Here is a 25295-nt window from a genome sequence, read left to right on the forward strand (position 1 = left end):
TCACTGACTGGGCTGACACTCTCAAAGACTCGTGGCTCAATATTCAACGAGCTCTGAACCATGCCCAAACCACCTACAAACGCCATGCCGATGCTAAACGCTCCCGCGAACCTACTTTTGCTGTGGGGGATAAAGTCTACTTATCCACAAAATTCATCAAATCACCACAACCCTCCAAAAAACTTTCAAAAATTTCAGAGTTGCTTTCCATCCACAAACTGCTGCATTCAGATCCTATTATGATTCCACAGGATGAATTTTTGTAAAATCACTATACACCAATAGATGATTTAGTCTCTGATCTATGCCATTTTGCAAATGTCTCCTACAGTCTGTACAGGTATTATGGTTTGTCGTTACGCAAATACTAAAGACTCTAAAACTCATCCACATCCATCTCACACACATACTCACACCCCACCACAATCCCCAATGATTTATTCATTCCATCTTTTTCTGACTTGAGGCAAAATCATACTTGTTACTTTGGCTAAACCAACTAAAATCATTGTTTAATTATGCTAGTTCTGCAATCAGGGCTTAGAAACGAAGAGAGTTCCTACATGTAAACCACAGATTTAGATGCTCCAACAAGTATGAGTTTATCAGAAAGTAAGGAGGGAACTATAGTGAAGAAGGAGGAGCATATAAGTCCTTAAACTTCCTTAAACTTGGCAGCAAATCATCCTACACCCAGACTTGCTGAGAGAAAGAGAAGGAATGGTCCTCAAAATTGATGCATTTTAACTGAAGAGCACCAGTATATAAAAACTGACTTGTTTTTCCTATTAATTTTTCTTCCTTATAATGTCCCTTCTTCAGGACCTTGAGGAATCAGGGAATATGCCCCCTTCCTTTTCCACTGATAAATCTGGAATAATATCCAGATTTTAAAACTTAATTTTAATATTAAGTTCCTGTCTGACTTAAAATAAAAGTAAATTGTTTTTGAGTCCAGCTTGACTTACACTGACTTCATGAACATAATACATGTAGTTTTCTTGGCAACAACACAGAAGGCAATTGCCTTCTCCTGAAATGTTATTTGCTATTTTTCAATTTAGCCTAAACCCTGCGATTTCCTGGTGGCCTCCCATTTAAGTACTAACTAGATTCAAGCCTGCTGAGCTTTCCAGGATAAGCCAAGGCTGGCCAGATGCTACCACGTAGTTGGACCATCTCTAATCTGGAAACACTCAGAACATTTGTTTGAGACAGTCAGCTATAACATGAGAACAGGATCTACAAAAATAACATCTAGATGTGGATGTTTCCTTATCCACCTATTACAAACATATCTAAGAGCTTCCCTTTGTTTTGTCACACCTACCTGCAATTCCTTGTAGCAGCCCACAGACATTAAAAATACTTTTCTTCATAATACTCTGTACACACATGGTGAAAACAGAAACAAATGCAACTGCACAGAGTATCAAGATCCCCACAGCAAGAAAAATAGCAGTAGCTTGCCAAAACCCACTGGCAATCTCACTGAAGTTATCTGCATAGGGGCCACAAGATGTATCAGGCATGGAAGACTGCAGGTGTTCAATTCTGGTGCAACGTCCATAGATCCCCAACGTTGGACGATATGGTTCCACTGATCCTGCCCTCTTGCTGTCTGTGTCCTGAGAACTTCCAGGCAGGGCCTTGCCAATCAGCCAATCTGCACTCATGAAGGCTATGAGCTCTGCAAACGCCACAACAATGCTCAAGAGTGTCCACAACATTGAGCGGCAAGTAACAATGACATGACACATATTGCTGTCCAGTGCTTGTGGCCACTTCAATTCAGAGACTAAAATCCAAAGTGGTTAAAAAGAAAAAAAATGGTATATAATATGTAATTCTCGTTTCTGTTTACTTCTTCTTCAACATCAGAAACAGAAGGTATTCTTGGAAGGCGTTAAGTCATGCAAGCAGTCTTGTCATTGATTCTAAACATCTTGTTTCTCTCTTCCTCTTCTTTGACGGCCAAGGTCTGAAGCGTGTGCAACTGTGCTAATATTCATACTGGCATATGACGTTTCAACCACGTGTGGGACACTACAGAAGACTGCCTCTGGTTTGATACCACACCCCTAAAAGAAGAAAGGAAAAGAATTAAAATAAACCCATCACTTCGGGGAAAAAAAACCACTTTTTTTTTTTAGCTAAGTTCTAAATCAACATCTAATAGTTCTTACATCAGCTTGTCAAATACAATCTGCAGGAGTCTTCTGTAACCTTTACCCACAGCAGAGTTATTAATTTCCTGTAGCCAATGCCTTACACTATCGCTACCACAATATAAAACTTAGCAGCGGTCTGCTTATAAGATTCACAAAAGTTCAGAACACATCCATCCATTCAAATTCCCACCTAAAAATTACATACTTTGTACCATTAGTGAGAGTGTGTTCTGAGAACAAAGGCCAGGGTCAATCATGAATTATAACAGGGTCTCTTATTTAAAATGGACAACTTGCATGATTGTTTTCTAAAGGAAATTGGCAAACTAAAATGCAGTTTAAATGGGCTAGGTAAATTAAAGAAGGCTTTCTGTAGCCCTGGGAAGATGAAGGATCAACTACTCATAAGCTACTGCGCTGACTGGGCATTACTGGTTCTCTAGATGGCATCTAACTCATCTCTAAAAGTGGCATATCCCAGAGAAGGACCACTGACACTTATCTTATTTGGGGCCCTTTCATGTGGTAGAATAACCATGTACATTTTTGTATGTATATTATTTTTTACTGAGTAGACAAAAGATCAAGACAAAAACTAAACATGCAGAGTTTTAAAAAAAGATAAACCAGGAATTAAATCAGAAAGAAACTTGAAAGAAACTTCAGTGTTGACACATGGATACATACATAAGACAATACACCCAGAATATGGGGAATCTATTAGGAAAAGCTTTTGTTAATATTGCTAAGGAAAGATGACCATATTTCAGTAAATTTATTCTTAAGTTTAGGGTTCTTCATAGCTCTTTGCTGTTTCATAATTTTTGATTACTCATTTATGTATTAATTCATGAATGGAGACTAGGCCTCCTTGAGCAAGCCAGAGAACAATCTGGAGGCAGATGATACTGTTTTGCTAGTGAAGCAGAACTGGATCACAGGAGCTTCCTTAAATGGGACGTCATGTGGAAACACAGGAATATCTATGAAATGGTTGGAGGAAACACAAGAAAAGATCACATATAAAGCTACAGTGTAGCTTAAAATTTAACACCAAACTATATAAAAGAACCTCCACATAAAATTCATATGCCAAGATTTACACATGGATCCAGTAAGTTTCTGCAAGCCATCATAGACTATCCAAACAAGGCCATGCCAGCTAGAAATTCTGGAAGTTTTATGCGCATCAATTCTGGAAAACAGTAGGTTGGAGAAGTCTCTTCTAGCCCGTGCATAGGGAGACCCAAAGAGGATGTTCTTGTGCGGACACAAATTATTTTTATATGGCTTACTTAAAAGAAAACCATTTTAGGGAGTTGATCATTATTTAATTTTCTGGATTTAAAATGGAAATAAGAGACCGCAACTTCTGGTTATTCTCAGACAGTCAGCAATTAGTACAGTTCACAACGTGACTTCTGGCAAAGCTTAGAAAACAAGCAGCACGGCTGTCAGGCAGACCAAAGGGCATGTGGTGCAAACACACCCTCTGTAAATAATAAAAGTTGGAAGATAATGTATAAGTTGCCAAAACAGCAAATCCTCTCAGCAGGTCAAATTTCTATAATAATTGAGAAGGAAGGAAATGTAGTAACTGTCTCTTTTAACTTCACCCATGCCATAAAAGAGGTGCAGAGTTTAACAGAAAGGAAGCAAAACAATTAGCATGTTCAAAAGCAGACCGGTACTATTTTGTCAGAACAAAAACACTTATATAGTTATTGAAATTAGTTTTAAGAAGGTATGGGGGAAGAAACATAAGCAATAGAGCAAAATAAAATAAAAATCACACCACATGCAGCTAGTTAGATCCAGAGATCTTCAGATAGAAGCAGAGTTCATATTTATTTTACAAGGGTGTGGAAATCACTTGTATGATGAAAGGAAAAGCAATAAAAACATGAGTCATTGTTCATGATAGATACAGTAATTACCAACACTGCACAACAACCCAAAAAGGAAAAAAAAAAGATCAGGAGCCATGGCTAGTTTTTGAGATTTCTAAATTTAAAATCTTAGGTTTGACGCAGTTCTCACTAAGTTGTTTTGCAGATGTCAAAAGACCTAAGTGGACATTGGCGGTAAGAACTGCATCCATCTTCCAGGATCAACATGCCACACCCCAAGCCCAAATCAGCATCAGCATAATAGTCTCAGAAGCCAGCGGGCAGTTTGTATGTAAGCTCATATCTCTCATTAAGGTTTTAATTGATGTATTAAATGTAAAAGAAAATAAAGAACATTATTAAAGCTTGCTTTTGTTTCAATGTTGATTTTATTTATCTTTCTTTTCTTTTTACAGAAACAACCATTACTGTTCCCCATAAAAATGTATCTTTTGTCGTAAACCACCCAGAGTCCCTCCTTTGGGGGGAGATGGGCAGCGATAAATTTGGATAAATAAATAAATAAATAGTTTGGTGTTCTGTCTTCTTAAAAATTTAAGAAACAATGCTCTAGGACAACCAAAATCTGTGATTATTTTAAAATGCCCCCCCCCCCATTTCTGTGCAAGAAGCTAATTGGAAACATCCTGTTAGAACTGGCTATCCATGTAATAGAGTAAGATTTTATCAGATATCCACTCCAAAATGATCATATGGCCAATCAATTCAGTTATATTTTTTCTAAGAATTGAAAAAAATGAACCAATCGCTGATTCATTATTCCACTGAAAGAATAAGGATGAGTTTAGATCCCAGTGCACAATTCACTTTAAAAAGAAATGACACATTTCTTTAGTTACCAGTCTATAATGTCAATGGTATCAATTTGAAGATACAAATGGAATTTCTCCAAGAATGAGATCAAGTATAACCACTGTAGATACAATATTTACTTACTTCCTCTTGGAAAAAAAACCATTAAAATATACCAGTAATAATTACTCTTTGCATTAATAGGATAAATATGAGCATGCTACAAATAAATCTATATATATATTAATAAAAATATTGAGAATATTGAATTGGATCTAAGTGGGATTTCAGTGGGTTCTCAAAGTATTAGTAAATCCCCTTATTAATGCAATCCTATACGTGTCTCCTCAAAAATAAATCCCACTGAGTCCAATGAGAACAGGTAATTGAGTAGAGAATTGCAGTCGAATAGCAATAAACCTAGTTTTAGAACTGAAGTATGCATCTCTCATCTGTTTGCCGTATGTTGTGATGACAGCTAATTATCGTGCCTGTTTTCAATTTGTTCATAATTCGTGGTACGGCTTTACATTCACCACATCAGGACCTCTTATTTTCTACATCCTTTTCTTTATATTATACTGTAGCTTTTCATCTTTTTAAGAATAGACTGCTGTGAACATTTTTTCTCTCTATAACTTTTAAAAAATCTTTTTAAAACCACCCATGTTGACTAAATTTATTACATTATATAAATATTACAGTATCCCAAAAATAAAGTTGCATTTATTTCTGAACAAAATTACAGTTGGATAAATAATACACTTTTTTTCAGTAATCAATTTCATTAACCATCAAAGCGAAACTAGAATAAAGTCTGGGGGAGATACTCAACAAGAACTCAGTCAGAAACAGAAATACCTGTATGTAATTGGATGGCAATTCTGGACACACAAACCTCAATTTTAAAAAATAAAGGTTTTCCCTCACAGTATTTCTTTTAATTGTAGGAACAGATTGTTTGCTAAAATTACTGGGGAGGAAGTTTGTTCTTCCTTGGTCTCCTAAGATACTTTTGTGATGGTGCACTTCGGCATTCCTCCTTTCAGTTTGTACTATATGAATTGTACCATTCATAGGGAACAGCAGGCTGTGTAATCTGACATCCTTACACTGAAAAGCATCCTGACACTCTCAAGGAGAGTGGGTCCCAATATCCCTCAAAGAACAAGGTTTTTGATTTTCACACGTCAGGCTCGGCTAAAAGTATATTTCTCAGTGTTTGCCTCATCCCAATTTGCATTTCCTAATTCAGAGTGGATGAAGCAAATTGGTTGGCCACAAGGGCAGGTTTCAAAAGTTTGAAATGTTTTGAATTCTAAATGTCCCATTTCAAGCCCAAACAGTTGTTTCGCGTTCAAAACAGATGTGGCGATCATTCTGTAACTCTCTTGAGTTTGAAAAAGTTCTATTTCGAGCTCAAAACTCTCAGTTATTAAGCTCAAAAAGTTTCCAAAATGATCGAAACAGCCTGTTTGAATGCAAAGCACATGTGTCAAACTCAAAACAACTGTTCCAAGCTCGAGGTGATGCTTTTCAGATTTGAAACAATTCAAATACGAATGTTTTGCACACTCCTGAAAGGATTCTCTTGCCCATTCTAAAGGGTCTCCATAACTCCATAGCTAATGCATATGCACTGGGAATGCTCTCACAACATGCTTAGAAATTGAGGCTGGTAGGGATTATGGTGGCATTAGGGTAAGTTAGGAATGATTCAAGCACATCAGTTGTAATGTGGCAAGCTTACCATATAGGCTAATCTAATAAAGCAGAGTCTCCTGATCAGGCATTGTCCAGATTCACTGGAAGTTGGAGTAGAATACATCCTAAGGACATTAAACTGGGCAAGGCTGCCTCTTCTAAAGATGATTTGGAATGCAGAGAACCTTTGTAAGAGAAGACTTTCCTCTCTTTCAAGCTGTTCAAAGACTATGCCTCTTATTTCCTTTGAACAAAAAGAGAAGTCTGAAAGTATAGTATCATCAGATGCTTTCTACTTCAGCCTTTCTTGTTTTGTCAACTAATAAATCATTTCTAGAAAAGTGCCTTTTGGCTCAATTTAAATAAACAGCTGAAGTGAGGGCCACACAGAGAGCTAAAATGGAACCATAAAAAAAAAGAAGAAAAGAAAGCAGCTGCAAACACAGTCAGATCTTTTATTCTTATGTCCAGAACAGTCTGCAATGATATCATGCAGAGGCGTTTTTATTTCTTTTGTTTACCAAACGCAAGGTTAACATCTGATGTCTCAATTGAGGAAGAGCTGCTAGACTCTTGGCATCATTTCCCAAACTGTTATTCATTGTTAGATCTACCACATTCTAAGAATGCTCTGAGCAATGAATAGCAGAGGGAGATATTATTTGTATGGAGATTATTTTAAATTATTGCCCTTTAAATATACACACTGGAACTCACAGAAAACTGTGCATATGAGAAAGGGAAAGGCAGTCAGCTTAGTTCAATTTGACGAAATTCTCAACACTCACATCCCTCCTGCAGAGATGTCTCTCTGCCTCTATGCTATGCAGAACAGAAAGAAAATAAAACTGTTGGTGGCTAGCAAATTGGGTGTAACTGCTTACATTACAGTACAAGTGTTTTCCATCTCACTTCAACATGCTTCCAAAGTTTTTCTGTGAATTAAGAAAAGCAGAAAAAGGCATTTAACAAAATTCTTCATCTCAACCATATCAAATTATAGATACTCCTAGTTTTATCAGTTCTCTCTCTCTAATCACAGATGTAGATCTCAGAATTCATTTGAATGTGAAAAAATGTAAAGCCAGAAATAAAGGGCACCTACGGAAGCTCTGACAACAAGGGCCAAAGAGACACATTAGGCAGGGGATTGTGGGAAACTTTGGATCTGCTATTTTCCCAACAAGAAGTCACTATGCAACCTTTGAAGCTGGAGTACCTCCCTTTTCTGTCAATGGGATGGAAAATCACAAACAACAATCATGCTCACCAAAAGGTTAAAGATCACCCTGGAAGCATTATAGATCTAATGGTTCAGCACCTACAGATTCTCTCTCCCACACCTACAGAGCTGCTATGAAAACAGATTTCTGAATTAATCATTCTTCTCCCAGTGCTCAAAACTCAAAAAAACAAAAAGCCTTCTTACAGCAATATGAATTGTTCCAATTATTTACTATTTATTATTTACTATCATTCTTTACTAAAACTCATTCCAATATTCAAATAAAAATGCATAGATAACAATAACAGAAAATAGAACAAAAACAATATAAAAACAAAGGATGACAAAAAAGGGTTAAAAATAATCCATGCCACAGGCTCTTAACCTCCAAATGAGAGAACAATGAGCCAAATTTTTGCTGTTCTACAAAAAGACTGTAGAACTATATTTAACTGAGTGGTAATTTTATTAGATTAAGATCTTTGTTATAGGTAGTAGCTAACATGCCATGCAAAAGACGGTTGCTAACAAAAGTAAAAAAAGGACAAGCAATAAAAACTAAAAACAGAATAGTTGGTTCAGATAGCTGTTTTTTAATTTTTTTCTGACCTGAACCATTGACAGCTGGACAATTTGGTTCATTTTATCTCTACACAATCTATACATTATTTTCAGACCCTCTCTGTGACCTTCCAGCACAAGTGATTTCCATTGGTTAAACTTGTACAGTTGGCCCCCGACAACTTTACAAGAATTTGCATGAATATAGTTATTCTTAGTTGAATTCAAACAATTTAGGCAATTTTTGATGGCCAAGCACCATTTCTGGGGGAGAGGGAGTACTGCAGAAGTAGATAGGATAATGATGTAAAATAGGAGTTCTCTGTCACATATATGAGCAGAGTTCAGACTTTTGCTTTCTTTCCTGAGTTTTCTGAAGCAAATTTTGGAGTTCTGTTTTTTGTTATGTGAAGTGTAGTTTATAGCTAAAATTATAATTTTCTGTATTTCCTACCTCATTACAGATCCAAAACCATGCCACTGATTTTCAAGAGGCTACAGTGGATGAAAACCAGGGAAAGGCCCCATCCTAATGCTTTCAGAGCAGAAGAACAAACAGCAGCAAACAAAACTTTACTTAGATTTAGATTTGTTTGTGACAAAGAGCTTCTTAATTCAAAATAATAATGGTTTTTGTTTTAATCCTCTGTAAACTGCCTGGAGTTGTTGACAAGTGGGTGGCCCTAAAAATCAATCAAATAAACAAAGGTAAGAAAGCAGAATTTGTAATAATCTGGCGATTCGGTGCTTTCTAGCTGATGGTACAATTTATTTTTAACTGATTCAAAGGTGCTGTTCCTAATTTTTCAATCCTTATTCACATGTTGTAGTTGAGATTATTGGCAACATCTAAACGTGTGAACAAGACAGATCATTTCTGCAGTTACTCCAATCGGTGTAGGCTTGTTTTAGCAGAAATCTTGCTCTGCCATTTTCTATTTTTTCCTTTCTGCTTCTCCCAGTTGAGCTGCTTCCTCTCTCTCACACCCTTTCTGCTTTCCTTCTCTTTTAATTACTTTTGCTCCTTTATCTCTTTGCTGTTATAGCTCTTCCTCTCAGCCCTGGGTTTGTCCTACCCATTAGTATCTCATTTCCTGCACACTTGAAAGACTATGGCCCAGAATTTGCTCTCCTGAGGATTTCTTCACCCTTGTTTTGTTCTTTTTCTCTTTGACTTATCTTCAGTCCTGGACAACTAGCTAATGATGGTAGATAGGAATGCTTTTGAGCACACAGGGTGACGAATTAGTTGCATTCATTCCTCAAAAAGGCAGATCTTGTCATGGTTACTTATACATGGCCTGTTTACATTCTGATTAGATTACTGTAGCAGCCTATTCATTGCTGCCTTTGAAAAGATCTGGAAAGTCAACTGATATAGAATTACTCCTATGCTGAGTTTGTTCTCAGATCACATAACTGTGTTAATTTTACTGTCTCACATTCTGTTTTCAGGATTAATTCCAAGTGTTCTTTTACTCATAAAACGCTGAAGGTTTTGATAGTGGTACATCCAAAGGATCACCTACGACCATCTGAGCTTACACGCACATTTGCACTACCAAGGAAACCCTTGCTCTATGTCCCACTTGCCAGATGGGTAGCTCTGTTTTACAGCAAAAATAATGAAACTTGTGGCACTCCATAAAATAACACATGGATAAATACCTCCATTTTACTGTCTGCTTCATCAGATACGTGGCATATAGGTGTACGGTCTGCAGAGATATGATATATACAAGATCATACTCCATATGTCTAATGAACTGTGATTCACAGAAGTTTCTGTGGTAGTAAATTTGTTAGTCCATGTCTCAGTATCACCAGAGGGGTGGATTAGTACATGAATACCCAGTCTTCTGACTTATTTATTTTGGGGCATTTACCTGTTATCTTCCTACTTTGCCTTATGGTAACAGATTAGTTAAATATTAGCTTAGGAGGCTCCCAGAACTATCTGTGGGCTGGTTTAATACTGATTTTGATGGGTCTTTTCTGTTTTAAAAAGTTCTGGCTCTTTAATGTGGGAACAGTGGACTTTGATCTCTTTTGGAATGTTTGAGGCTTTAAGCTCAATGCCCATGTTAAACCTTAATACTGTACATGTAAAGAAGTATTTCCTTTTCTTTTCTTCATGGTATTTATAATCCATCCCAGCCCCAAAATACTTTTTTTTAATCTAACTAGATAAAATTGAAACCCAAATAGGAACAATATAAACAACAAAAGGGAAAACCCACCAATAATACATCAGCAATATCTGTGATGGACATCTATGATCAGCAAGACTTAAGGTGGTTGGAACAATGTCACTCTTAACTGTTTTCTAAAATTGAAACAATCTAATAGGGCTGACATCCTCTGGGGGAAGGCTGTTCCACATGGAGGCTGCAACCAAGAAGGCCTGTTTGGATAATGCAGTGTTTGGTCCAAACTCCATTATCCTAACAAGCCTGGGTTTATTTAGTACATTTATTACAAAATGTATCTTTTCCCAAGGTAATAAAATACCGGTAAGCACTGGACCTCTTAAACACCTATTATAATTGTTTGTATTAATGCAATATACACTGAAAACAACTTTCACAAAATTTGGCTGGGATATTCAGTTTTTGAATGTTGATATTCAACAAGTTTCATTTGCCCTAGTACATATGTGCAATATTAGTTTGTAATAACTATGAATATTTTACAACTACTTTGTCTTTGCCAGTGAGAAATCTATAATAAAGTAAAAATTGTAGAAAAGTAGACAAAGCTAATAAAGCATAACGTTTATCTTCAGGACAAACTTTCTGGACCCTTAAAACACAGATTTTTCTTTATGCAAATGTGTAAATTACTCATTGTGTGTAAAACAGAAAGACAACTACAAAATTGTTGAGTGACAAAGTTTTATTTGGTAATATTAAGTAATTTACTGAATAACTTTTCTATTCTACAAGATGCAGAAACTATATTATCAAATAATGTTTTTGTAGCTCTGCAGAAAAGATTTTGTGATTACATTTAAAATAAATACCTATAAACTGCACCTATACATCTCTGATTTTGAAGGCTTCTGTCAGCCTTGGAAGACTGAAATGAGAGAACACCGAACATTAAAGGCCCACAGGTTTCTTTCTTTAAAAAATGAAGACACAAATCCATCCCACTACTAGTAATGCATTCCAATTTTAAACATTAAAATAATTTAAACAGATGGTCTTGCTTCTTGATGAAACATATTATTATATTAAGTCTGTCAGGTGTTAAAAAAATAAGCTGAAAGAGACATAGGAATGGACAGGCATCTAATTGTTGAAGACACAGTAATTAATTTTAAAATATAAACCCCCAACTTTTAAATGTCGTATTAACATGGTCTGGGAATTTTTTTATCAAATAGATTCTCATAGGGATCCAGGAATGAAAAAGAAAAAAACAGAAAGCCATTAAAACCAAAGCCAGTTTTTGGAGAAGAGAAAGCACAAATAAACAAGAAACACACACAACAAGAGACAGCAAAAGTTTTTCCTTTTCTTAGGAAGAAAAGGAGAACATAAAACTAATAAAAAGAAAAATCTTGAACAGTTGCTCATGAATAAATTTACTGTCTAAGAAAGATATTCTCATAACACTCCACCACATGAGGGCAGTGTTACTTCAACAGAGATCCAACCCATGAAGGCAGTCTATCCTGTATAGGACAGGTGCAACTTTACTGTCAAAGGGTAACTTTAATGTCTCAGCTAACCCAGCACTGTGCACCATCAACCTTCTACTACGGGCACTTCAGAATCCCAGTGAACCTACTGCAATATTAAGCTTCACATTATTATGAGATATATGCAAGATAAATATTTATTTACTGAATCACAAAGTTAAAATGACTCTGCTAATACTAGGAAAATATTGCTAAAGGGGGAAATAGCACAGTAAACAAAACCAAACAAAATTATTATTTGTTTGATAACTCGATCACTCAAAGGTTCAATGGCAGGAAATCTGAAATAAGAAAAAATAACACTAGAATCTATGAAAATTAAGTCATAGTTAGACTTAGCCCCAGGAAAGTGGACATTGCTCTGCAGATTCAGAAATACTTTCCATATGACTCACCAACAGGAGTGCACCAGACCTGAAATTTCCATGTTATCATGGTTAATACCAGAGGATAAGCACCAGAGGGTAAGATGCTTTATTAAGAGACATACATTAAAAAAAAGTATGGCAAATTAAAGATAAAAGGATAAAATAATCGTAACAAGGAGGGGAGAAAAAAGCAGCATAGCCAACAGCATCTGGAGGACATGCACTACCTGTCTTGTTTGATTTTTTAATGTGTAGGGGTTAAGTTCTCTTGTCTACACAGAATACATGGACAGATTTTTACCGAATGAATATATTATCTAATCAACATAATAAAATCACTTTCATGGTGACACAGATGCTGGCTGTCATGCTCCCAGATCAAACGTTCCCAGAACATCTGATCAGACTCGCATGCATGAATGAAGTCAATACGTGTCAAAACTTGCGAGTCAGTAGAAGTGGGAGGGGGACAAGCCAGGAGTGTGAAAGCATCTCATTTGGGCTATCTCTGGCATCCAAGGCCAAGCTGCCGAGCCTTTGGAGACATCTGCACAGAACTGAACAAACTGGCACGAGAAGGGGGGCTACATACCGAAGAAGGGGGAGGGCTTGAGTTCATTGGGTTGTTTAACTTGGAGAAAGTGCGGGAACTTCTATTCGCAACCTTTTCACTGTACTGCATATTATACTCCATTAAAGAGATTTCTACTTTAACCATGTATGAATTGAATTTAATGGGAAGTTAAGTAGGGCAGTCATCACACTGGCCCTCTAACACTCCAACTTTCTGAGGGGAAACAACTACCCAGTTATTTAATGCATGTACAGAAATTTGGGTTCCAAATTGAATATAGGTTGCATTAGTATCTTAATCTTATAGCTTTCAAATATTTTAATAAAAAGTTCACCTCCAACCTTACTCAACTGTTCACCACATCAGGAACAAACCATGAGCAGCTTTGGTCTTGTGGGCTGCCTTGTCCCTTTTACTTCCTTTGTACACAAACAAGAGTGCTTTTACTTTAGAACAAATTACAGTTCTATAACTGTCATTGGTTTAATCTGTAATTTCAGATACACATATCAGAAATCAGAAATCAAAGTTCTATCTTCCCAAATTTGTTAATAGAGCAAAAATTCCATTCTCAAGTTCAAGAGCTGACCATGACTCATTCATGTTAATCACAATTAGCTTTCACCAACTTGGGATCTTCCAGATGTTCCAACACCTCTGGTGGGTGCCAGATTAGAAAATAATGATGTAAACCATGGCTTGAATTTCAACAGATAGGCAAAAAATAAAGTATGAAACTTACTGAATAAGCTTAAAAATCATAATGAATAATAATAGTGGGAGTAATCACAGAAGAAACAAGATACTGCTAAGGCACTTTAAAAAACTCTGTTTTGTTGAAATAAAAATCAGGGTGAGTCATAATACAAAGGGCATAAAACCAAGTTGTCAGTATTAAATTTAAACTCTAATTCCCTAGGTCCCAACATCATGTCTATATTAATAATAATCTTTAATAACCTATCTGTCATGCATATCCTTAAAAGTTCTAAGTAAAAGAGCAGTTTGGTACTAGTCATGTGTTAGATCAAAGTTCTGTTTTAAATTCAGGTTTTCACTGAATAAGTCTGTATTATAATTTATATTTATTTTCTCTTTTAAAAAATTGTTTTGAAAAACATGTATTTAAAAAACACTGATTTAATTTATTCTATTTACAGATCCCTACCCACATGCATACAAAAACACAAGAGCAATTCTCAACTCAGCTGAGACCTATTTAAGCCAGGAAAAAGTCAAGCACTAAATGAGATTTATAGGTATTATATTGCCCTTAACTCATAAATTTATAACATAGGGAAAGAACCAAAGTCTTCTGCAAATCAAACAAGGTCTGGAAAGAATTAGTTAAAAAAGCTATAGTTTACTTGTTTCTCTATAGACTTAAGTCATAGTCACCCAAGTCACACAAAAACACTAGACATTGTATGCACTATTCCCTATCGTAATTATTAAAATCCACCATGAACTTTTTCCTCTGAAATCGTAATTTATTTTACAGATGTTTATGCTTTGTTTAGGGGAAAGAAAAAGCCCATAGAGCTTTACTCCACATCAAATTTAAATGACATTCAAAACTGCTGCATATGTATTTAATTTTATCTTTTCAGAACAAAGTCTGCATTCACATTACATGGACACAAACTACACCACAGATCATATAAGCAACTGAACACAACCCAATAGATGTCAGAATCAAAGAAAAGAAGGGAATGACTTTTTTTTTTCTAATTTCACTGTAGGGAATAAGCAGTTTGAGCTCTCTTTGAACTTCAAATCTTGTTTCTCCATATAAAAACATTAAATTAAATGATGTAGAGCTTAATTACAACTGCTACATGGTTACTCATACCCTTAACCATTTTTCAGATTGTTTATTTCGTGCATCAGCCAATGGAACGACTGTTGATTCTGTCTTTCCAAAATGCCCAATAATCCCACCTGCTGTCTTGCTAGTAACCCACCGACAAAGATCTTCCAACCTACCACTTGGGAACTGAAATGTATAAACCTTTACTCTTAAAAATTAATACTGAATTTAGCAGCCGTCCCTGAATTGGCTACCCTGATATAATTGTTTCCATTTACCTGAAGATCCCATCACCTCTCCCTAAACAGCCCTTCCTCCCAACTGCTCGGTGGTCACACATCTGGGTTGACTCAACTCTTCCATTCTGAAGGACAGAGAGTGAATGCCCAGCTCAAAATTAGTCAGCATCTCTTTAATTGCCAATTTGAACCTGGATCATTTCACTCTAAACCCAGTTATTACAGAGGGATAAAACGTAAGTCTTGGTTATTTGGACACCATCCTTGTATCATTTTCTCCCTTTCCTCATTATTTATTTATATATGTTAATTGCAAGGTTTATTTATTAATTTATTCAATTTTTTCCTGACACAATTGAGAGCCTCACAACAGGACACAATAAAGCCAATAAAATATCCATGGTACAAATACTTATTAAATACACAATCATAAAAAGGTAAAATCATGAAAAAATATCATAGAAACAAACAACCAATAACAGAAGAAAGTAAATGTTATCATTTCTATGTTGATGGGAGTGCATGTCTACACTAAATTTAAATAAAAATTTTTTTCATGGGACTACTGCTTCTCCTTTACTCAGCCTTTTTGATACAGTATTTGTAGATCTTATCAAACCTCTTCTATTGTAAACTAAACATGCCTAGCTCCTTTAATCATGATTTCCAGAATCTTCATCATCCTGATGGCTCCTATGAACCTTGTCTGCTTCTCTAGGTCCCTTTTAAAGCATGGTGCTCAGTACTGGATCAGCACTTGAAGTATGATCTTATCAGTGAAGAGTACAATGAAATTATCTCCTGGGCACTGTTAACGCAGCTCACAATTTGCACTGGCCTTTTTAGCTGCTGCATCATACTGCTTGATCATGTTCAGTTCATTCAGCTCAAGTTGAGCTTGTAGCCCACTAGTACTTCTAGATACTGTATCTAACTATGCATTTGTTTTTTCCCATTCATATGTAGGACATGTCACAGTTGAATGTCATCCTGTTGGAACTGGCCTAGTGTTCAAGCCTATCAAAATCATTTGGAAACATGATTCTTTCCTTGAAAATAATTACTCAATCCCCCTAGCTTGGTATCATCTGCAAATCTGACAAATAAACTGCATGGCTATTCATAATTACCCTAGTTACTGTATTATGAGGAAGAGAGAATGGAATACAGCAAGTTGAGCAACTGCACTCCAAACTACAACATGCACTTTTTTAGAAATCTTACTCATTTGTTACAGATTGCTTCAGAACCAAACTCTCCAAAGGCAGCTTCTAATACATAAAAACAGTAACATGCCAAAATGTGATAAAGATGAGAAGTAGCAATACTACTGGCAAACAATCATCCCAACAAGAATAATAAAATCATACCAAGGTTTATAGACTGTGGCACCAGTTGTATTGTGCTCATGAAAAGCTTGTACAAACCAGATTAAATGGTTGTACTGTTTTCTACCAAATACTCCAAATCAGTGACTAACCATCAGCATACGCAGACTGAGGTTCAAAAAATTTTTCATACAGCCCTGTATGAAAAACAGTCAGGATGAAGGGAAAAACTGCAGTTCTATGCTTTTAATTTTCCATTCCTTAATTTCTGTTTGTAGGTTTCTGCTAAGCAGAAGGATAAGCAGAAAATTAGTCCTACTAAGAGAAGAACAACTTATTTATTAATCACATTTATATGGCCACTCACCTCACAAAAAGAGACTCTAGGCGTTGTACAACAATCGAATAAAACAACAAATACACGCGAATACAACTACATAAAAAGATTCATTATAAAAATATATAAAGTATTAAAAAAAATAAATTTATGAAAAATAAACTGAAACTAAACTTCAGAAGCAGGATTTGTTTTCATCCCCTTAAGCAATTCTCATTGGTAAGTATGAGTAATAATCTTTTCACAGCACTGAGGGCCTCCCTTTCCTGAGAATTAGTGCACAGACACAAGATAAGTGACTTAGAAACAAAACAAACCTTCTCTGTTACTAAGCTATTTTCTCAGCTTTCTGGCATTCACGAATTTAGACTCTGATTAGTAATCCCTTGTTCTCACTCCTCCTCACCCACCGCCCCCCCCCATCCAACTGGAACACAGCTTATTCACCTAAAACAAAAATTACATTGACAGGATGGGGAACATACTACAGACTCATATTGAGACAGTAAGGCATTTTCAGCCTATAAACTAAAGACATTACAACCATGTAATCCATACACTTGTATGCATATGTGATGTATAGTCAAGTGAAAAATTAAGTACACCCCATTGAAATTCTTGACTTTTTCAACATACAGATATTTGATCTTCATTTCAACAATATTAATAGACAAAGGGTGTTTATTTATTTATCAGATTTTTAACACTGCCCATCTCTCCCCACAAGGAGGGACTCCTGGGTATGCCAGGAGAATACTTCTGCTGTCCAGGAAGAGCATCAGGGCAAGACTAAAGTTTGTTCAAGGATATCTAGGCAATGACCAGTACCTCCTTGTAAATTTCCTTTCAGAGAAATTGGACGTTTCAATAGCTGTTAATCAGATGCTTATTTTTGCTCACCAGGTAGCTGCAAAGAATTTACAGGGGAAAGGTCATTTGACTAATGCTTGCCAAAAGAGAAAATTACTCCCCATCCAACAGGGTACATGCAAAGCCAAGAGTCCACAGATTAGCAAGCTACAGTAAAGTCCCTATCAGCTAAATATAATTCATCTGTTGGCAGGCACATTTGAGAAAGCCTCTTTCTTCTAAACCACAAATTCAGACAACTGAACACCAGCAATCCTGCCCGCAAACTGTTCAAGGTTTTAAAGGTCACAACCTGAACTTTGATTTGGAAATAGAACAGTGAAGCTGTAGTAATAATGGAATCAACCGTCTTATCATAGCTTATCATAGCATTCTGGATACGCTGAAATTTCCAGGTGGTTTTCCAAAGTCCTTATGGAAGGCACTTCTAAACATCTTGCCAAAAAAGCAGGACTCTTGCAGTCAAAAGAAAAATCCTATTATATACACTTTGCAACATTCAAGAGTCTGCAGTGGGTGGGTAGGTCAGGGCTTACAACTTTATCCAGCTGTCAATATATATTCCAAACAATGCAAAAATAATAATAAAAATCAGAACTTCTCCATCTTGAGAGATTTGGAACATTTAAAAACAATCTGAAAAAAATGTCTTTACATTATAAAATCCATCTACATTAAGTAAGGGAAGGCATGGTATATGGTTTCTAATACATACATGCACACTTATGCCTTGTCTCCTATACACCTCTAGGAAAGGTAAAGCATGATGGTGCTGAATAAATACATGGGCTGTCAGAGAGAAACAATGAAATCAATTTCTTCATCAAATAAATGAAAACTCTGAGGTAACTGTTCATCATTACAGTTAGCGGTCCAGTTAAGTTAAAGTGCATGGATTTGAAATTTATTTTCTGATCCAAATCCTAAAAGTTGTACAACAGCAGTACTTGCAGTTAGATTCATACCAATTGTTATGCCAGGGCAAGGCCACAAAATACTGGCATGCAAAGACTTTGTTACAAGCACTGCAGGCACATCCATCAGATGAGATAACTTAGGACTTGCGTGCCAATTCTATTGGACTATTCCAGTTTAAAGATTTATGGACTGCAGCCAAGGCAGCCAAACTTTTCTGATGTATTCGACACTTGCACATCCAAGAATAAGCTCTTTAAGCTTAGCGAACAAGACTGAATCATTCAACAGTTCTATTAGTTGTGTATGAAACTTCCACTGTTTAAAAACATGTATACATTTGTCACATCCAAGGTACTGCCAAAAATCTCTAGATCAATATTTTTAGATGAAACCCATAATAAATGCAAAAGGACATTTGTTTGAAAACATATACTAATTCTGAAAAATAAAGCAACCGAAGACGTAACATCTGGATTTATTTATTTAAATTTATAAGGCTACCCAGGTCAGAGACTCTGGGCAACATACAAATTAAAAACAAATCCCAAACCTAAGTAAAGAAAGTAAGAAAATAAAAGATTATCATAACCAAGGGGGAAGAAACATACCACAAGTATACTAAACATAATTTCATTGTGATGGAACCTGGGTGAAAGTCTGTCTCCAAGGCTTGCTTAAATGTGATCAGGGTTGGGGCTGTTGGAATCTCCTGTGTGACACTATTCCAGAGGGCAGGCTCTTACAACAGAGAAGGCATGCTTTCTCTGTCCATCAGATGACACTGATTAATGAAAGGGACCTGGATGATGCCCACTTTGTAAATTTGTACAGGATGGGCAGAAACAATGGGAGAAAGATGGCACCCTACGCCATGAAGATGATGATACCCTGCACTCTGAATTATTTCTAGAAGCTCACTGTTAACTACTGCAACTTGTGTAGCAGATGTGTTACATGGGTGGACCCTGCTATGCCAATAACTGCTCACATTGCCACATTCTGGACCAACTGCATTCTGAGTGGTCTTCCAGGGCAGCCCCATGTGAAGCACACTGCAGTAGTCCACACATAATGTGACCAAGGCACAAGTAGCTGCCAGAGGGAACTTCCAGCCAGGAAAGGGCACAATCGGTGTACTAGATGAATTTGAACAAAAGCTCTCCTGGCTACAGCTGCCACTACACTTTGAGTAGGTGTGAGTCAAGGAGAACCCAATGTGGACCAAAATGGAAAATCCACTGCACTATGAATACATAGCTATTCAATCTTGCCAGGGTTGAGCTTCAACCTGTTTCTCCCCACCCAGATCCCAAGGCACTGGGACATGATTTGAGAGGTCACTTAATCAACCCAGATCAAGATGTAGAGCTGGGTACCATCAGCATAATGATATCTAATCCCATGCAATGAACGAGCACATCCAGCAGCTTCATGTAGATTTTTAAACAGGAGAAACAAGAGCATCAAGTCCTCTGGCACCCCACAAATCAGGGATTATGGGTTCAACCTGTCCCCTCCTGTCAATACCAACTAGAACCAGCCACAGAGAAAGGAAGACCACCACTGCAACACCATGGCTCCCAATCTCACTGTTCAACTGGATGGGGAAGAAAGGCTTCAGCTCAACCCAAGCAAGACCAAGTGGTTATGGATTTTGGGGTCTTGACTCTGTGATCTTGAATAGGGTTACACTCCCTCAGACAGAACTGGTGCATAATTTGGGGGCCTTCTTGGCCTCTCAGCTATTGCTGAAAAAGCAGGTAGCAGCCATGGCCATGAAGGCCTTTCCACAAATCCATCTTGTACATCAACTGTGCCCATTCTTGGATCTTGAGACCCTGCTTATGATCATTCATGCCCTGGTCATCTCCCATTTGGACTATTTCAACATTCCCCTCGTTAGCCTCCTTCCACTGACAGAATGGACTCTTTATTTTTGCCCATAAAATAAGGAACAAACGTAACTGTACAAAGATCTGTACCTGTTTAGCTTGGAGAAAAAATAATTAAATGGGAACATTACAATTACTTTAAAATATCTGTAAAGCTATTATATAGATTGGAAAACATGTTTGGAAGGTTTTGTCTGCAGAAAGTAGGGTTCCAATGGAAGATTCAGTTTTAAAGGATATTGACTAGTAAAAATTTTCAGGCAGTATAATCTATTTGACAATAGACCAGCCTGCTTTAAAAGGAAAGGTTATTAAGCAAAGACTTTATGGCCAACCAAGAAGTGAATTTTCTGTACGTTCAGGAAGATGAGATACTTCCTAACTCTATATAATCTATCCTAGAACATATTAACAGCCTTCCCCCTTCTGAAGTCTTCCAAAGGTCTTGGGAACTGGCTATAACTCCTAGATTCTCATATTTGAAAATATGCAACAGCTACAGAAAAAGGTCCTGGAAATATTGGAGGCTACAATCCCCAAAAATTTGGAGGTTGGGGAAAGGCAGCTGTACAATATGCAACATGTAGCAAAAGAATATAAGCCAACTACTCTGCACTTCGGGATAATTAATGTAAAATAGATAACCACTTTCCCATGCAATTAAAGATGCCCATACTTTTCATCTTAACAGAATTAAGAAAATTCAGCCCACTTAGAGTAGACAGAAAAAGAAAATCTGTCAATGTATGTATCATATTCAACCTTCCTCAGAAGCTTGTTGTGGAGAAAAATAAAAGGACAGAATTCTAGGTGTGTTGCCTTCCTCCTGAAGGAAAAGCAGACTATAAACCTAATAAATAAGCATCACTAAAGTAATTTTGATTTTCAAGCATATTGATTCTGACAAACAGTTTTCTAGCAAGTCATAATTTTGAGTTTGAATGAACAAAGAAATATTTATTTTTATTCCAAAAATATATCCTAAACAGAGTTTCAAATTTACCGTGAAAAAGAAATGAGGATATAAATACCAACAGGCTGGCTGGGGAGTAAACCTCTCTCTCCCACAGACGCACATACAAACCTCACACATTACCCACAAGAGAACTAATAGTTTGTGAGAAATTACATCAAAAGCCTCAAAAGACAGGCTTAGAAGCAGATCCCTCAGCAAACAATTTGGTATGTTACAAAATAAATCTAAATTCTTTTATATATTGCCCCATAAACAGCAGACTTTTATGTCTGAGCCATAAATAGGATGTTAAATCCAAGATTAAAGACAAGAATCTCCAAAAGTTAATTGATATTGAACCTAGTTAATCCTACAGAGATCAAACACTAATTCAACTGAAGAATCAAAATCAACATTGTAGCCCTCACCATTTACTAATGCTTCTGTCTTACATTCCCTACAATACATTTCTATCAGCTGAATACACACTAAAATTTTCAGTTTGAAATCACTTGTCTGAAAAATGTATTATATTTTCTTTCATCCACTTTCAGTCAAAGAATCTTGAAGCTTCTAAAATGGATCAAACACTAAAAGGAATGAACTAAGTACCCCATTTACAAGACCCTTATATTAATAATTTTTTATTAAAGTTGGAGGAACCAATGTGGATATACTAACAATGCGGTCAGTAGCTATTTATCATTTTGCAACTCTGTATTTTTAAAGAATCTATCATTTGAAATTATGGAATTTATCACATCTTCCCTATGGATAATTTTTAAAACTGTGATTTGCATGCTTCAAAAATGTTGAAATAAAGCAAAGTGCCATTAGGAATACAATAAATCACTTAAGTATAATACCTATCAATCAAAAGATATGTCAACTATAATAATGTTTCAAATTTGGGAAGGCAGATAGATTAAAAATATATTGTTCTTTTTTCTTTTACCAGCATAATTTAATTAGTCTTTCTTCAAAAGTATACATTCTTGAATTCCACAGTCACTGTTTGACATGAAACTGCCATATTGACCTGGAACAGGATGGTGATGATTATAATCATAATTTAATTTATATATCACTGGCCTCCCAAGTAACAAGATGACCACACATATACAAGGGTTGCCTGAAACCTTGTGAGATTTTGGGAGTCCCTTGAGATTGTCACACACACTGCCAAAATCTCACAAAACTTTTGACAATCCTGTGAGTTCTCAGCAATTTTTTAAAATTTTAAAAATTCATTTAATTTTGGGTTGAGCTAGACATCCTTTCCTGGCAGGCAAAGCAAAATATGAAAAATATGAAATGTCTTTTAAAGCCCTCTTTACATACATAAAGTCACGTGGTTATCTTAGAAAAATCAAATGTATTGATCGTGAAGTCATAATGCTTGTTGTATCAAATTTAAAAGAAGGGTTCAGAAATGTGACTGGATAAAAAATTTGGCCACAAAAACTAAGACTAGTAAGAATTCAGTTATAAGTTGCATAAATTCTGAAAATGTACCAATATGACTAAAATAAAATTTAATATACTATATTTAATATATTGTCTTATCTTTCAACAAAGAAGGAAATGGTGATTTCTTTCAGCTCCTTCGTACTATTTTGTTCTTTGATGGGTCTCTAAAACTGAATATCATGACCAGAATAACAGGTTCTTTGTAGCTCAAAAGCCATATTTAGGCTTAGTCTCTTCTCCAGAGAAAACAGGGCAATCAGTTCCTTGTTTCCAAACCAATCTCTCTCTGAGTAAATAGACTGCCACCTTCTTCACTGCATTCTCAGCTTTGTGTCCTGGTCAATCGGGCAGGAGATAGGAACAGATCCATCAATCCTTACAAATGTGAACCTCAGACGGAAACACTGTGAATCCTTATTTTTTCCCTTGTGAAAATGACAGAATGTCTTAAAAGTTAAAGTGTATTTTACTCTTGCAATTGTTGATTATAATTACCTCAGGTAAAAAGGCAGGAATCACGTTAAGGATAAAACTTGCAGAATAAGAATTGTCTTAAACAACCAAGTTGTTTTAAAGATAATCCAATTCTTTGGGAGTGAAAATAAAATGAGAAAAGGATTCCTCAAAGAAAAGAGAGGGGGCACTCTCATTCTGAATACAACATTTGATAAACCCATTGGAAAAACTTACTTTGCACAACAATGCCAAAGACTGAGCATAAAGCTGTATGCATGACAACCTAACTGTTAGCTAGAATAAATGTTATGATTCTGATGTGACTAAGGGCAAAGAAAAATAATCATATGAAAGTTATATATGGATAAGTGAAATGATAAATATACATATATATATAAATTACACACACAGAAGCTAAAACTGGCAAGTGAAATTATTTCCTCTTTATCTACATTTAAAATTTTTCCTGCTCATTCTTGTTTCTCAAGGCCACAAACAGAAATATTTAGCCTCTTGAAGAGCAGTAGTGTTTGCCCCCTTCAAGGTTTTGTAGTTCCCCAAGCTTTGGGGCTCCACTGAGCACAATGATATCTCCCTCTATCTCCCAAAGGCATCTGTTGATTTATAGTTGTGTCAACACTCAGCACCTGTTCTGCTGTGAGAATAATAAAGGACAGGACTTTAAAATAAAATGGCCAGCATCATACTGCCTTGTGCCTTTGTATACATTGGTGGCACTGCTGCATTTGAAAAATTATGCTAAGTTCTGGCAACACTGTCTCAAAAAAGAAACAAGCAAGAGTGAAAAGAACGTGCTCAGGACAGAAAACTACAGCAGTTTAAGTTTTTCTCTTGAGAAGCAAGCTTAATGCTTAGCACAAATAAACTGCACGGCACTTTTTCCCCATCATGAGGAGGAGGAGGAGGAGGAGGGGTGGACCTCTGGCAGTCAGATTTCAGGCCAGAGTGCAGAATGGCAACTGCATTGGTTCCAATTGTGGATGAACCATGAAAAGACTAGGGTCAGGGGAAGGTCCTCCTTGATGTCTCAGGAGCTTGTGATACCATCAATCATAGTATCATTCTGGATTGACTCCAAGGGTGGTGGGGCACTACCTTGTAGTGGTTCCATTCCTTCCCAAAGGGATAGTTCCAGTTGGTGGCGATGGGAGAGTGGATATTTTCCTGGAGACATCTGCACTGTGGAGTGCCTCAGGGCTGTCTTCTCTCTTCATTCCATGAAGTTGCCGGGGGAGGTCAAGTTGGAAAGTTTCTAGCTTGCATCGAACAGGGTTATTCCTTTTTAATTGCTATATAAGGCAGATAACCCATCTAAATTCATATGGCTCTATCTATACATATACCTAGATACCTGCACTAACACACATGTCATTCAAGAAACATAATATATTCAAGAAAAGTGAGGCTTTATCACTTAATCACTTTTGATGAAAGCCAGTTTGGTGTAGCGGTTAAGGCATCAGTCTAGAAACCGGGAAACCAGAAGTAGTCCCGCCTTAGACACAAAGCAAGCTGGGTGACCCTGGGCCAGTCACTCCCTCTCAGACCTAGGAAGGAGGCAAAGGAAAACCACTTCTAAAATCTTGCCAAGAAAACTGCAGGGACTAGTCCAGGCAATCGCCAAGAACCGGACATGACTGAACGGCAGGAAAAAAAATCAGAAACATTTGTAAAAAGACAGGCATGATTAAAAGATTTGAGTTTTAATTTTATTTCAGTGTTAAGATTACAATTATATATTGCTTTACAACTATTATTTAATAAACTGATTAAACATAGTTATCAGAAGCAATTTGTATTTTCTGGTATCTGTCCTTAATCCTTGTCACCGAACTGGCATTTTAGGTGTTCCTTTTTGAAAAACAGTTTCTGTGGACACCATTATGTGAATTTTCCTTCCACTCTCCTCCATAACTATCCACATTATGAATTATTTTGAACATGTTTGAGCTGAATCTATGAGCAGTGCAGCCCTGTGAGATTAATTA

General features: G+C 36.5%; 1 protein-coding gene across 2 annotated transcripts in view; it reads right to left on the reverse strand.

Annotated features, from left to right (window-relative positions):
- LHFPL2 (LHFPL tetraspan subfamily member 2) overlaps positions 1–25295 on the reverse strand; it is a 109831-nt gene that overhangs the window by 20208 nt on the left and 64328 nt on the right. For both annotated transcript variants that reach the window (XM_063295560.1, XM_063295559.1), the window contains one exon: positions 1331–2081. In XM_063295560.1, the coding sequence (XP_063151630.1) occupies positions 1331–1760 (430 nt within the window). In that variant the 5' untranslated portion in view covers positions 1761–2081. The remainder of the gene's footprint in view (positions 1–1330; positions 2082–25295) is intronic.

This window comes from Candoia aspera, chromosome 2 (assembly GCF_035149785.1).
Source record: "Candoia aspera isolate rCanAsp1 chromosome 2, rCanAsp1.hap2, whole genome shotgun sequence".
Classification (NCBI taxonomy): Eukaryota; Metazoa; Chordata; class Lepidosauria; order Squamata; family Boidae; genus Candoia; species Candoia aspera.